This window comes from Myotis brandtii, unplaced genomic scaffold (assembly GCF_000412655.1).
Source record: "Myotis brandtii unplaced genomic scaffold, ASM41265v1 scaffold825, whole genome shotgun sequence".
NCBI classification, from domain to species: Eukaryota; Metazoa; Chordata; class Mammalia; order Chiroptera; family Vespertilionidae; genus Myotis; species Myotis brandtii.
In genome coordinates this window covers 2,642,879-2,656,897 of record NW_005371349.1, presented here as the reverse complement: position 1 = coordinate 2,656,897, position 14,019 = coordinate 2,642,879, and the positions used below count along the sequence as shown (strand labels likewise).

The following is a 14,019-nucleotide window of genomic DNA, read 5'->3' as shown; positions in this document are numbered from 1 at the left end:
GGCTGGGCACAGGGGCGGCGGGCACCGGCTTCTCCTCGCTCTGCCCCAGGCTGGCCTGCAAGTCTACGTCCACGTTTTCTATGGAGACAGAATGAAATGAAGGCTGACAGCGATTCCCAGGGAAACTGAAGGATCTAAGTTGTTTGTTTTTTAGGAAGATTCAAAACATACCTAGAGACAGAAAGAAGCAAACCACCGCCACCAACCATGTCCCCACCACCCAGAATTTACCACGGTTTGTGTTTTGCCATATCTGTCCCCAGGCCCTGTTCTGTGTGTGTTCTTTTCTCAATTACACAAACAAGAAAGACATGAATATTGTAAATTAGAACATCACAGACAAGCTCTAGATCCCTGACTCCTAACCCACCTCCACGTGGGTCTCCTCGCCCTATCCCCAGAGGGTTTGTTTTAGGCATATTTTACGTGTATTTTATATCCAGCATGTGACATATAATACTGTTTTCCCTGTGTTTAACATAATATCAACTTTCTTTTTTTTCACTCTTTTGCAAATTTACTCATATTTATACACACGGTCATAATTCACCTTGCTTAATTAAAGTGCTTTAGTGTGTGTGTGTGTGTTTATATATATCCAGTCTTCTACTGAGCAACCGGCCCAAGCACTGCAAACAAAACTGTAATGCAAACACTACCCAGCACCTTCCCAAGTGGCTGTGCCCCCCGTCAAAGCAATGTATGCCCTCCTAACACCTTTGCATATGCACCGCTTGGTAACCTCCTTGCTTTAATATTTGCCAGACTGATGGGTGGGGAATGTTTCTGCGTTCCTGTTGTATGTTACATGTCCATGATAACTGGGTGAGGTTGATTTTAACTACACAGATGGCCAGTTGTACCATCAACATTTATTAATGAGTCCACCTTTCCCTTACTGGCTTGTAATAACACCTCCATTAACCAGGTCACTCCCATCTCTCATTAACTGGGCACTTTCCATATTAAAGTGTTTAGAATTAGTGTAGTATTGTCCAAAATCCTGGATATTGCTTGATTGATTCACTGGCTGATTTGTGAAACTCCCAAAAAGCATATATTCTTAACCAGGTAGTTTACAAAATCAGAGACGTCATTGATTCAAAGTCAAGAGTAACTGCAAGAGAAAAAACTCAGAATTTTCCGTGGAAGGTAACTTCTAAGAAGAGTTTCATAGTTTTAAGGCATGTTCGATTTTTAATTTTTAAAGAAAATCCAGGTCTCATTTCATTCAGTGTTAGACCACATTCAGTTGAGTATTCTAATACCTGCCTTAGAATAATCACACACAGAGGCACCTTTAGTAGCAGGCATGGGAGAAAAGCTACCAAAAACTTAGAAAAAAGTTTTCCAATCTTCCCCCGAGGATATGTTTTCTTGACTTTAGAGAGAGGTGAGAGAGAAACATCCATCAGTTGCCTCCTGTATGCACCCCAACTGGGGATCGTACCCACAACTTATGGATGTGCCCTGACCAGTAACAGAACCCACACCCTTTTGACGTACAGGATGTCGCTCCAACCAACTGAGCCACCCAGCCAGGGCTTAAAGACATGTATTCCCTCCTAGTTTGGGAGTTCCGAACCCCGGAAGCAGTGAAGCCGAAATATTGGTTCTGCTATATACTATGTAGGAACTCCATATGGACTCATACTGGACACCAATGAAAAGTTCTAATTTTGAAAAAATACATAGTTTCTCTAAGTTCTTCAAAGACCAAACATTAAAAGTTCATGTTCCTAAAACCACTTGTACCAAGCTTTTATTTAGCCGACTGAAACTGAGAAGTCCAAGGGAGAAGTGGTCTTAGATCAGAAACACACCAAAATCTCAGACACAAGCTACTGCTGCTAGTCACATGGCATTTGATGAATTTCTGGAACATTCTGCAGAAGTAACATGATATGACACACATAATGCTCGATAGTATTGAACTACAAGTAAAACTCTAATAGGAGGCTTTCCAAGATGACAGCCCTTATAGTTATGAACTGACGCTTGGGGAGAAAGGGTCCATTATCCTTCAGTTCCTGTTGCTACACTCTTGTTACCCAAGCAACGGGATCACATGCATCACCATCAAGTACCCAAGTCCCACAATAAGTGTCCCTTACATAACCTAAGAAAACATGTCCGATGTACTACAAACACAAACAAAACTCCCAAAACCCACATTTTAAAAACAATTCAAAATAGATGAATACAGAGCATGAACTCAGGCTGAGCCAAGAGGCGAGCAGTCTCATTCCTGCTGCGAGGACATGGCCTGGCCTCCCCGCTGTACACATCTACCTGATTCTCCACTGTCTGTCGGGGCCAAGCAGCTAACAGGCACTTCTAAAGGACACAAAATTACCTTGCAGCGCTACCATGGCAATTAATTCCCACAGAGTGATTTTTAGCTCAATCAAGCTCATTTCCACCCATCTTCTTTCGTTTATTATTAATGGAACTGTTCTCTTTCACAACGAGGTAACAGCATTAAAAAAAAAAAAATTAGCGAAGAAAAAAAAAAAAGCACATATGGAGACTAAAAACAGCAGGCCTTCATGTCCTCTTTCTTATACATTTCCAAAGTTCTCCCTGTGGCCACTCCTGTTTAATTGCCCACAAGACGAAGGCAATTTTCCTTATATCCAAACAAAATCTGTTTTGTTTAAACAGAGCAGAATGGCTTGGCTTTGAAGTAAACTTGGCAACAGAATTGGGGTTAACCTCTACTCCACCAGATGTGCCTTAAATTATCAGGCCCCTTGTCATTTTACGACAAATAAAGTAAAGTAGCAGCTATCAGGAACACAAAATAATCAGGTGGCAAAATGGATGACATTGGGAGAAAAAAAGAGGAAGGACTTGTCATACTACACAATTCAATGTGAGATTTACCCGAAGAATCTCACACACTCTCCAGGTTCCCCAAATCCCCAATTGTATTCATTGGCCAAAATGAGTGAGTCAGGATTGTGGCTAAATAAGGTCTCACAGTGGAAGTATTTCAGGATTACTAAAAGCAGTGGGATCGAAAAGCCTAGAAGATATTTTACCTGCAGAACAGTCTTTTCAAATGAAACAAACTGGACATGAACAAAACACAAACCTATCTTCGGCCGGGGCACAGGGCATATGTCCAACGAGCCTGCGCCTGGGTTATGCTCAGGGAGGTTCAAAGCTCGCCCCACCCCATGGAGACACACCGTCTGAGCCCGGCCGGCCTGGCTCAGTGATTGAGCATCGACCTATGGACCAGGAGGTCACGGTTCGAGTCCCGGTCAGGGCAGAAGCCCGGGGTGCGGGCTCGATCCTGTGAGAATAAACAAATCATCTTTTCTGCCAAAGAACAGTTTAGACAGCCGCCATGTTGGCCGCATGGCTTGCAGCTCCCCTGGGGGCCGCCATCTTGAAACAGCCAAGGCCAACCCCTCCCTTTGAATTAGCCAATCGCGAAAGACTGTGCGCCTGAGCTCCTATCAAGAGCAAGGGACAGGTCACGTGCATCAGGGATTATAAAGCCAAGCAGAGCACGTGCGTGCAGAAGTAAAGATACTTGCCTGCTGCCTGCCTCCGAGTGTGATTTGTGTTCTACCAGGACCCCTGAATTTGGGGGCTCGCATTATTTCTAACAATCCCCAGCGTGGGGAGTGCAGGAGGCAGCCGAACCATGATTCTCTCTTATCATTGATGTTTCTCTCTCCCTTCCTCTCTGAAATCAATAAAAACATTTTAAAAAAGAAAAGAACGTGGCTCTTACACATCTGACTCCCTGGGAGGCTGCAGCACAGAATGTAATGGCAGGAAGAGGCCGTGAGGAAGCCACGGCAGGACCAGAGGGCCTGACAGCTGCATTCCACGAGTCCATTTTTACCCGCTGCCGCCGCCTGGTGTGTGTCAACTCCGCATCACACTTGTCAGGACTCCCTGGCGCTTGTTAGGGAAATGCCAGTAAATACTTCACAGATTAAAATCATTAAATGGCAACAGCTCATTTCCACAGGGATGAAAATTTACATCTGCCCCCTAAATCACCATTTATAAGGTTTCCATTGTCTCGATAAATAAGCAGCTTAGTATATATATTAAAAAAAAAAAAAATCAAACAACCTTTGTAAAGCTCAATGCCATGGGCCAACTTGAACTGCCAGAGCCATTTACTAAAAAGCTCTCACTAAGTGTAACAGACACCAGCCTGAATAATGTACATATATTTGTAAAGGATTAGTTTTTCAATCCTTTCTCACACACTTCTGGCACTGCTCTCACGGCTGGCCGTACCGAATGTGGCCATGTTCGCTAACTTCCCTGTTCATTTTTCTTCCCTCCACCCAGAGTATGCTGGCACTCGGGCAAAGCTAGAGTGCAGTCCCCAATCTCTTTCCCAGGACGTGACTTGAATCAAAATTCCAATCTATTCTTTCATTGATTTTAGAAAGGGAGAGAGAGAAACATCCATCGGTCGCCTACAGTACATGCCCCAACCTGGGATGGAACCGCGACCCAGGCCTGTGCCCCGACTGGGAATCAACCTGCCACCTTTCAGTGACGAGACCAACTGAGTCGCTTGGCCAGGGCTCCACTCTATTCTAAAACCGTTTACAGAACCAGAAATCTGGGCTTCGGAAGTACTCACCATGAATGTCACCTTCTCCCTGGAAAAGAAAAGAGATTAAAATTTTACTCCGGATTTTAATTTTGCAACATACAAATAAAGCAGTCACAGTTCAGAGAGATTACTGTGTCTTTGAAACCAAGTGTTTTCATTTTGATGCGGTCAAGGGCAGGGTCAGGCTGCATCACAAGCAACCTTTATTCAACCAGGGACAATGCTGGACAAATTGCCCCGGTGCCAGGTACACACCCAAAATTTAACAAACCTTAACATCTAACCAATAGAAATTTAAAAAAAAATCTTAACATCTACACTGATGACCTCTATCAATTAGCATTTCAGAGGCCCTTTTATCAGAATGGGAAGCTAGTGAATCTGTCCTTCCTCTCTTGCTTCTGACCTAGGGGTTGACAGGCACCTAACAATTCCAAAGCCCCTTCCACAGTCTCCCACACTCAGGTGGCTGACGCCTCCATGTGCCCTGGAATCCCTCCTCCGGAGGACACTCTACCAGCTTTCCAGACACACAGCTGGGGACTCTGGGGCGGTGCTACAGTCCTTGAGTTCAGCTCAAAACAACTGGACAACGTTTGCCAACAATGTAAACAGTCCTTGAACTCAGAAATACCGCCATGTCTGAGATACACAGGAAGTGAGTGTGATGTGACTCAGAAGTCCTAAAACCAACGCGGAAGGGTAGAGGCCAATCCTAACGGCCGGAGAGACTCAGGACAGCAAGGTCACGTTTATTCACTTTCTGACTTCCCTCTCTAGTTGTCAGTCATCCATCACCAATACTGCCCAGTCCCTTCCCAACAACCTCTATGGAAAACTCCAGTGGAAGAACTGAAGCTCTTAGAATGACAGGGGGGAATCTGATTTCTAAACCGAAATGTCCTCGAAGCCTGTCCTCTTCTCCGATTGTCACACTGACCTTCAGGTCTAGGAAGTCTCCAGAGCTGGCTTCTGAGGAGTTCCTTCTCTGGGGTGCAGACAACTCAGGATCTTCTCTGCCACCACTGGACTTGGCACCTGAATCAAAAGACACTTTCTTGAGGAACATAATAGGAAGACCTAAAGCAAACCCTCTTAGCGAGCGATATATAAGTTAGTCTTGTATTCCAAAATGAGCAAACAGTGTGAGGGAGGTTAAGTGATGGCGTAAAATGTTGACAGAGGGACTGAGTAACCCTGTCCGACGTCTCTCCTTATTCTGATCCATCCCATAAACTCTCAGTATTTCCCGGGACTTGGTCCCAGTCTTTCCAATGAGGAGCTTTAACTGCTGTTTATCTCTTTAAGATAAAGTTAGATTTGGCTCACAAGCCCTGTGACAGCTGTGGTTTCGCGCTGGGTCCTCCCCTTGACCAGCATCAGACATGAGCCATACCTGCCGACTTGGCCCACGAAGGGGGATTCTCCTCGGGTGTCCCGAAGATGCTAGAGGCCATTTTGTTCTTCCTCACGGGCTGTTCTGTGGGTTCATCAAAGCCTAATGAAAAGTTGGATCCGCCACCTGGAGGCCGCAAAACCCTAGGAAAATGGAAAAACAGAAATGTCAAACCATACCAACACATTTCTTTGAAAAATGTTGTCAGGAACCTTTCCCCCCGGCCCATTCATTCCCCTTCCCTCCCACAAAAGAAAGGTGCTAATGGGGACGACGAATTGATTCCCTGGGGTATAAATTCAACGCTGGGTGTTAAGAACAAAAATGCAGCTTTATAATATCTCTAGTAAGATTGTCTATCACACAAGGCTGCCGGGAAGTCATCACAAACAATAGCCTGGCTGGCGGCTCCTTTTAGGAAATGGCCAGAGACCTCAGGGACCTTGCCTCCTGGGCTTAGCTGGAAATACAGGGTGTGGCAAAAGTGGGTGTACAGTTGTGAGTATGCAAAACAGTTTATTCTTTTTTTTAAAAAATATATTTTATTAATTTTTTACAGAGAGGAAGGGAGAGAGATAGAGAGTTAGAAACATCGATGAGAGAGAAACATCGATCAGCTGCCTCCTGCACACCTCCCACTGGGGATGTGCCCGCAACCAAGGTACATGCCCTTGACCGGAATCAAACCTGGGACCTTTAAGTCTGCAGGCCGACGCTCTATCCACTGAGCCAAACCGGTTTCAGCCAGTTTATTCTTATATCTGTATTATTATTTATTAATTACTAGAGGCCCGATGCACGAAATTCGTGCAAGGGGCTTGGCCCTCGCAGCCACAGTGGCTTGTCTCAGCCCTCGCAGCCTCGACTTCGTCTGAAAGGTCATCCGGAAGGACGTTTGGTCTAATTAGCATATTATGCTTTTATTATTATAGATTGCATTATTTTCCATACAAAACAACTATAATGTGGGGGGGAAGCCACAGGCAGTTGGCCAGCCGGCCCTGCCCCAATTGGGGTGGGAGGAGCCAATCAGGGGCAGGGCCAACGGGGGTGGGGGGCAGCCAGGGGGAAGGCCCGATTGGGGCCCAAATCAGGCCGGTTGGCTGCCACAGTGCGTTTCATAGCCACCAGTTGTTTCGCCGTTCTGGTCACTGGGCTTTTATATATATAGATTGTATTATTTTCCATACAAACTGTAAACCTACTTTTGCCCTACCCTATATGTGCAAAGTTTAGAAACACATCTTGTTACTTTTTTCCATTTTTATTTTCAACGAAATAAAAAAAGGAAGAACATACATATTAAAAGTTAACTAACCAATTTAGAAGGACAAGCAAAGGTAATAATAAAGCATCTCTCCGATCTCAACATCACAGGCGAGCCCTGTTTATATACTTGGACCTCACTATTGTCACTGGTAAACACAAGTGACTAGCCACAAGGAGAAAGTCAACATGAGACATTAAGTGTAAAATTCGCGGCATGTTCTATACGCATGCACCTGCGGACACCACCTATGGGTTTTTGTTCAACAACGAATATAGTACTTTCACATTTCCCAATCTCCCTGCCACAGGCTGACCCATTTGTCCCCTCCCTAGAAAAACTCAAAAACACAGAAAATGGAGATGATTTTATGGAAAGATTTTCTAACCACTAATTCAATTCCTCTATTAGAGATAGGAGAGGTCTGGTTTCTATTTCTTAAGTCAGTTTGAATAAGAAGCAATTTTCTAGGAATACGTCCATTTCATCCAAGTTTACAAATATGGTTGTCATTTGTAAACTAAGCTCCTTATATTAGAAAATAAAAGAAAAATTAAACACTTAAGGTATAAATTCTCTTTTAAATACCCCACTGAAGGCATTCACAAGTTTTGATTTTTTTAAACTACTGGTCCAGTCTAAATATTTTAGCATGTCCATTATTTTCTTCTTTGGCCCATAAATTATTTAGAAGTGCATTTGTAAGTTTCCAAGTACAGGGACCTTTATAGCTTATTGGTTTCTAGCTTTTAATTATAACACAGACAGACAACAGTTTTATGACATGAACCCTTTGAAATTTGATGAAATGTGCCTTATGGCTTAATATGTGGTCAATTTTATAAATCTCTCTATATATGCTTGAAAAGAGAGTGTATTTTCCACTGTTCTCTATGTCCACTAGATAAAGCTTGTTAAGTGAGTTGTTCAAATCTACTCATTAAATGTTTTATCACTTAATGAGAGAATCTGATCTGTTTTTCCCAGAATTCTGTCAAGATAAAGCATTCTCTCTCAAAAAGACTGCCAGTGGGGAAAACTGTAATGACTTAACTGGCTAGTCATTTTGATTAAACAAAATATATATATCCCTAACTCACTTCATTTACCAAAAAGTTCCAGCTAAGCCAAATATTTCCATTTAAAGACTAAAACAGCCCTAGCCGGTTTGGCTCAGTGGATAGAGTGTTGGCCTGCGGACTGAAGGGTCCCACGTTCAATTCCAGTCAAAGGCACATGCCTGGGTTGCGGGCTCGAGTAGGGAGCACGCAGGAGGCAGCCAATCAATGATTCTCTATCATCATTGATGTTTCTATCTTTCTCTCCTTCTTCCTTCCTCTCTGAAATCTATCTACCTATCTATATATATATATATTTTAAGACTAAAACAAAAATACTGGAAGAAAATAAGTAAGGATGTGTCCTAGTCTTGAAGAAAAGGGCTTTCTTTCTTAGCACAAGATGAAAGCCAGAAATCATGAGATGGACAGATTAAACTTGGCAAAAATACGCACATTTGACAAAGGATAATATCACTAATATAATACAATGCTCTTAAGAAATTATTTTAAAAATAACAAAAAAAATGACAAACAGTATTAACAGGCAATTAAAATATATGGATAGCCTCTAAATATTAAAAATTCAACCTCATTAGCAAATAAAATTTAAAACAAGATGATAGTTGGGAGCATTTGAGATCTTGCTCCCCTGCATATCTTGTTAGTTTGGTTCAAATAAACTCTAAAAAACAAAATAAAACAAAAACACACATCAAGATGACAGTTTTGTGAGGTTTTCTGCTTATTAGACTAGTGAAGATGGAAAATAAATGCCAATTCCCAGCATGAATTTGTACAAACTTTCAGAAGAACATTTTGATATGTGTATCAATTGTTTAGGTTTACATCTTATATGAATCAGCATTTCTACTTCCAGAAATTATCCTAAGTAGATAACCAGACATATGTACAAGGATACCCCTATAAATAGGTTAATCTGTGAAAAGTTGTAAATACCCTAATTATCCAATAGTAGGAGGTTAGGTATCAAAGTCTGTCCATACAACAGGAAGCTATACACATTACAGTGAGATTTGCCTTTAGTAGATACAAAAAGTTACCCAAAACCCAGTGAATAAAAAAGGTTAGAGAACAAATATAAACCCAATTACATCCTATATAATAAAAGACTAATATGCAAATCGACCGAATGGCAGAACGACCGGTTGCTATGGCGCGCACTGACCACCAGGGGGCAGACGCTCAATGCAGGAGCTGCCCCCTGGTGGTCAGTGTGCTCCCACAGGGGGAGCGCCGCTCAGCCAGAAGCCCTGAGCTGGGCTCCTGCCCCCTTGGTTATAGGCGACACCCTGGCCTCAGCTCCCTTACACTGGCCCTTCCTGCCCAAGGGGTGTGATCTCCTGCCCTGCCCTGTGTCCTTCCCCACCAGGCTCCGCTGTGCTGTCCTAATCCTGCTACCCACAAGCCAGATGCAAGGTCTGGTTAAGCCTCGGCAGAACTGAAGGAAATCAGACAAACTTCGCCAACTGCCAATGTGGCCTCCTCTCAGCACCGCCCTCTTCACCAATCCAGTCAGGCCACTTTCTTCCCTGTTCCCCAAACAGTTCTGGCTTCTCTCCACCTCATACTTTCTCCTACCTCGTGCCCTCTCCACCCTTCCCTCAGTGACTCTTTTTTTTTAAAATTGATTTTTAGAGAGAGAGGAGGGAGAGGGGTAGAGAGATAGAAACATCTATGGCTGCCTTCTGTAGGCCCCCAACTGGGGATTGAGCCCCCAACCTGGGCATGTGCCCTGACTGGAATGGAGCCATGACCTCTGGGTTCCTGGGTCTATGCTAACCACTGAGCAACACTGGCCAGACCCCCTCAGTGACTCTTAAACCTTCACCTCCTCCATGATCTCAAAGAGTAGCAGGTGGAACCTGAGGTAAAAACACTAGAGATGCTTTGTGTGAAAGGGCCAGAGAGGAGGTATTTTTGGCTTGTGGGTCCTGCAGTCTGGCACAACTATGTAACTCCATCACATGGCACAAAGCAGCCACAGACAACGTGAAAATGAATGAGTGTGGCTGTGTTCCAATAAAACTTCACTTACGGACACGGAAATTTAATTTTCATGTCATTTTCACAAGTCATGAAATATTCTTCTGGCTTTTTTTTTTTCCAACCACTTATAAATGTCAAGATCTGAGGCCAGCTGGGTTTGGCCCTCAGGTGGTAATTTGCTGGGCTCTGACTGCTCTATCTCAGCGATTTGCAGCTGGTGTCTCGGCAATAATTTTTAAAACATGCAATACCTGACTATTCAGTCAGGGGCCCTGACCTCTTTTCCCTTAGATTGCCAAACAAAAAATGACAACAGCCAACACAACAATAGCCCTCCGGTATGAATGAATCAAAATTATATCTATAATTTTTGTCAGATCGGCAAAAAATATGTTTTGGTGTGCTGCAGAATTTCAGTAATTCGTTTATGTGTGCCATGATATTCAAAAGTATGAAAAATCCCTGTCTATCCAGTTCAACAGCCTCTTTTTTGTGTGTGCCCTGACCAGGGATCAAACCTGTAACCTAGGCATATCGTATCGGGACCACACTCCAACCAACTGAGCTACCAGTCAGGGTTCAGCCTCATTTTTAAGGGAGCCAAGTCAGGCCCTGAGAAGTTCCAAATAAGTTGCCCAACATTAGTTAACTGACACAGATATGACCAAACCCAAACCCCCAGTTCCTGGCACTGATACAGGGGAACCACACAAGGCCATTTTTCTCTTTACACTACAAACCCACATAGCTGGTGCTTTGATTTGCTTTCTTCCTTCCTAATCTTAAACTGTCTTATATTTCTTATGTAGGTCCTCCAGTGTCCTACCCTGCCCATAGTAAAATTCAGTACCCAATTTATACTTAATAAAAATCCTATATAATAAAAGGCTAATAAGCAAATTGTCCTCTTGGGAGTTCGACTGGGAGACTGGAAGTTTGATCGCCCGCTATGACATGCACTGACCAACAGGGGGCGGGGCAGGTGACCAGCAGCAGTGGCGGGGCCCTGAGGGAGCAAAGGAAGGAGGAGGCGGGGAAGTGGGCCCTGATCGCCAGCCAGGCCTAGGGACACTACCCGTGCATGAATTTTATGCACCAGGCCTCTAGTGTCATTATATTTCCCTTGGGGGGGTGGGGAGATCCATTGTGTTCTCTTATAACATGTCAAACATTTAAAACCTCACTGGTTTGTGGGTGTTTTTTTTTTAATCTCAGATATTAAATATCCACTTAGATTCTGTGTGCTCAGGCATACATTTTATAAAGGTGATAATTTTAGGTTGGTATAAATGGTTTAAGTAATAATTAAAGGTATAAATTCTTAATAGGCTTTCTCTCATGTTAAAGTTTGAAGTGACTAGGTTTTCAACATTTGTACCCCAAAAGTTAACTTGCTTCATTGTCTTCCCCCTTCATTCCCTAGACTCTAGGGCCTAGAGATTAATGATTTTTTTCCCTTACCATCATAATTAAACCCTTATGAATTTTTAGCCAGATGAAAATCTTCAGAACCCTAATGGTCTGGGAAATATTTTTTGGCCTTGGGAAAAAAAAAAAAAAAAAAGAAACTAGTACCCAAACACCAGCTTAAAACAAAACAAAACGCAAAGCTCTGACCATTTCAACTTTTTAAAGGTCCGTGTTGCTGCTGTAACAGCAGGTAGAACCTACTCCGATGACGTCAGTGTTGTGGAGCCCATTTGTAACAGCCAGACATCCCCAAACAAAGGATTGGAATCATAAGACAGAAATTATATCCATTTTACTCTTTCAGGCCCTACTATTCCTTCTGAGCAACACACATGATAACTAAATCAGGATTACATATTTGAGACTCAAAACAAATGTCTCCACGTACTGCAGATAGCAATGTTTTAAAAATGACTTTTTCTTTCTTCTCTCTTAAAATCCTAGACTTCCCATATAATCTTTGCAGATCATTTCCTAACAGACTAAATTTATAACACGTTTATGGGGCCAGGAGGATGTTACCGGAGAAAAGAAGTTTTAGGAGCATTAGCTGAGATTATGGAAGAAGGAAAGGCAGGAAGTAAATAAAAGGACAATGCTACAGTCCCAAGATCACAATACTGGACAGAAATTGATGACAAAGGTGAATTACAACACTTATTGTGTAGAACCAAAACTCATTTCCATCTGACATTTCAAATATATTTATCAAAAGCTAGTGTGAGGATTCATTTGACCAGGTTACGGAAATTCTTTATGAAGCACCAAACCGAACTCAACCCCAAAGGCTAAAACCTCAGATTTTTTACACATTAATATTCCAACCACTACATTCTGACCCGCAGAAAGTTGACCCCGTGGCACAAACGGAAAAACCAAGGTCCAATTCGCTCCAGTGTCCTCTGAAAAAATGATCTCATTGGAAGGATGACAACAGAAGAGGGAGTGACCCTCTTCAGTATTTTGTGTACTACTCCCACTCACCCAGCCTCCCAGGAACCACTAATTTTGTTTTTAAAAATCTTTCCTGTTTCTTCTACATTGCGAAAGGGAAAGGAATGAATTCAAAAGGAATGTCATTTCCAAAGCTGACCCTCCTAAGACTCAGTGCTGAGGCCTGCTTTTGTCCCCAAGTTCTCCAACCCCTGAGACACAGCTATTTCACGGCTGTCTTCTTAGCCCCACAAAATGGCTCCCTTTGTGCCACTTGCTCAGGACCCCAGGGCTGGCCACACAGGACTGCAGATTCCCATCGATGAAGAATAGATGCCCAGAAAAAGCGGAGGCTAAGCTCCCTCCGAGCCGTGAGCAAGGATCCCAGAGATCCCACCTCAGAGAGCAGCCCAGACAATGTGGGCATGTTCCACCGGATCCAAACCCTCCCGCCAAGTTAGGCAACCGCTTGGAAAAGGGTCCCGGTCCAAACCCGCCACCCAGTGCCCCTTCCCCAAATGCAGTGGCCTAAGTGGCCAGAAAGGCCCCGCTTCCCGAGTGGAAATAGTACACGGAAGAGACAATGGATGTCTCCGGCCCCGCCCAAGAACAGGAAACCTCCTCCTGCAAGGGAACTGGGGCCAGAGATGAACTCATTTCACAAACGTCCAAGAGGTGGGATGCAAAGACCGAGGTCCGCAGGTTTGAGCACAGAAAACCCACTCGGACTGGCACACGCCCTCTCCCGTTCGCAGGTGGGCGCAGGAGGGGAAGGAGCGGGGGTCTTTCCTTTGTTAGCAGAAGGGAGGCACTTGGCAAGGGCTGGCTGACGGCTGGGTCCTGGAAAGGAAGGAGTTGGGGGTCGCGATGACCATCCTGCGTGCCCACCAATGCCACCTGCCAGACTGGCCCCAGTGGGGAGAAGCCCGCCGGACCCGCTCGCTGCGACCGCGGAATCTGATCGCCACGCCGATCGCACGGCCGCACCTGCCCCGAGCAAGTGACAGGAGCGCGTGGCCCGGGGGTGAGACAATGGGGCCTGGCCGAGACGCCCCTAAGCTGTCCGGGCACCCGGGGGCTAAGACCACCGCCCTGGGAACGGGTTGGCCCCGCTTAAAAGAGGAGGACGCGAACCCTCTCGGTACAGCCCAACTTACAACCCGCGGCGCGTTAAGGGCGAGTCCCCGGCCCTCCCGGTCCCTCGCTCCCGGGCAGGAATGAATGAGAGGAGAGGGAGTCGGGCGGGGCAGCGTGCGGGGCTCGCGGGGAGACACAAAGGCGGGACTGG

At 44.5% G+C, this 14,019-nt stretch overlaps 1 protein-coding gene and 1 long non-coding RNA gene across 2 annotated transcripts in view; one reads left to right on the top strand and one right to left on the bottom strand.

The window, feature by feature from the left end:
* The window catches only part of HN1 (hematological and neurological expressed 1), a 15,377-nt gene that overhangs the window by 1,103 nt on the left and 255 nt on the right, over positions 1-14,019 (bottom strand). The window contains 3 exon segments of the mRNA XM_005884297.2: positions 2-78; positions 5,538-5,635; positions 5,994-6,136. Coding sequence (XP_005884359.1) covers positions 2-78; positions 5,538-5,635; positions 5,994-6,136 — 318 coding nt within the window.
* The window catches only part of LOC106724418, a 16,046-nt gene continuing 5,394 nt past the window's right edge, over positions 3,368-14,019 (top strand). The window contains exon 1 of the long non-coding RNA XR_001360205.1: positions 3,368-3,522. This is a non-coding gene — a long non-coding RNA (uncharacterized LOC106724418). The remainder of the gene's footprint in view (positions 3,523-14,019) is intronic.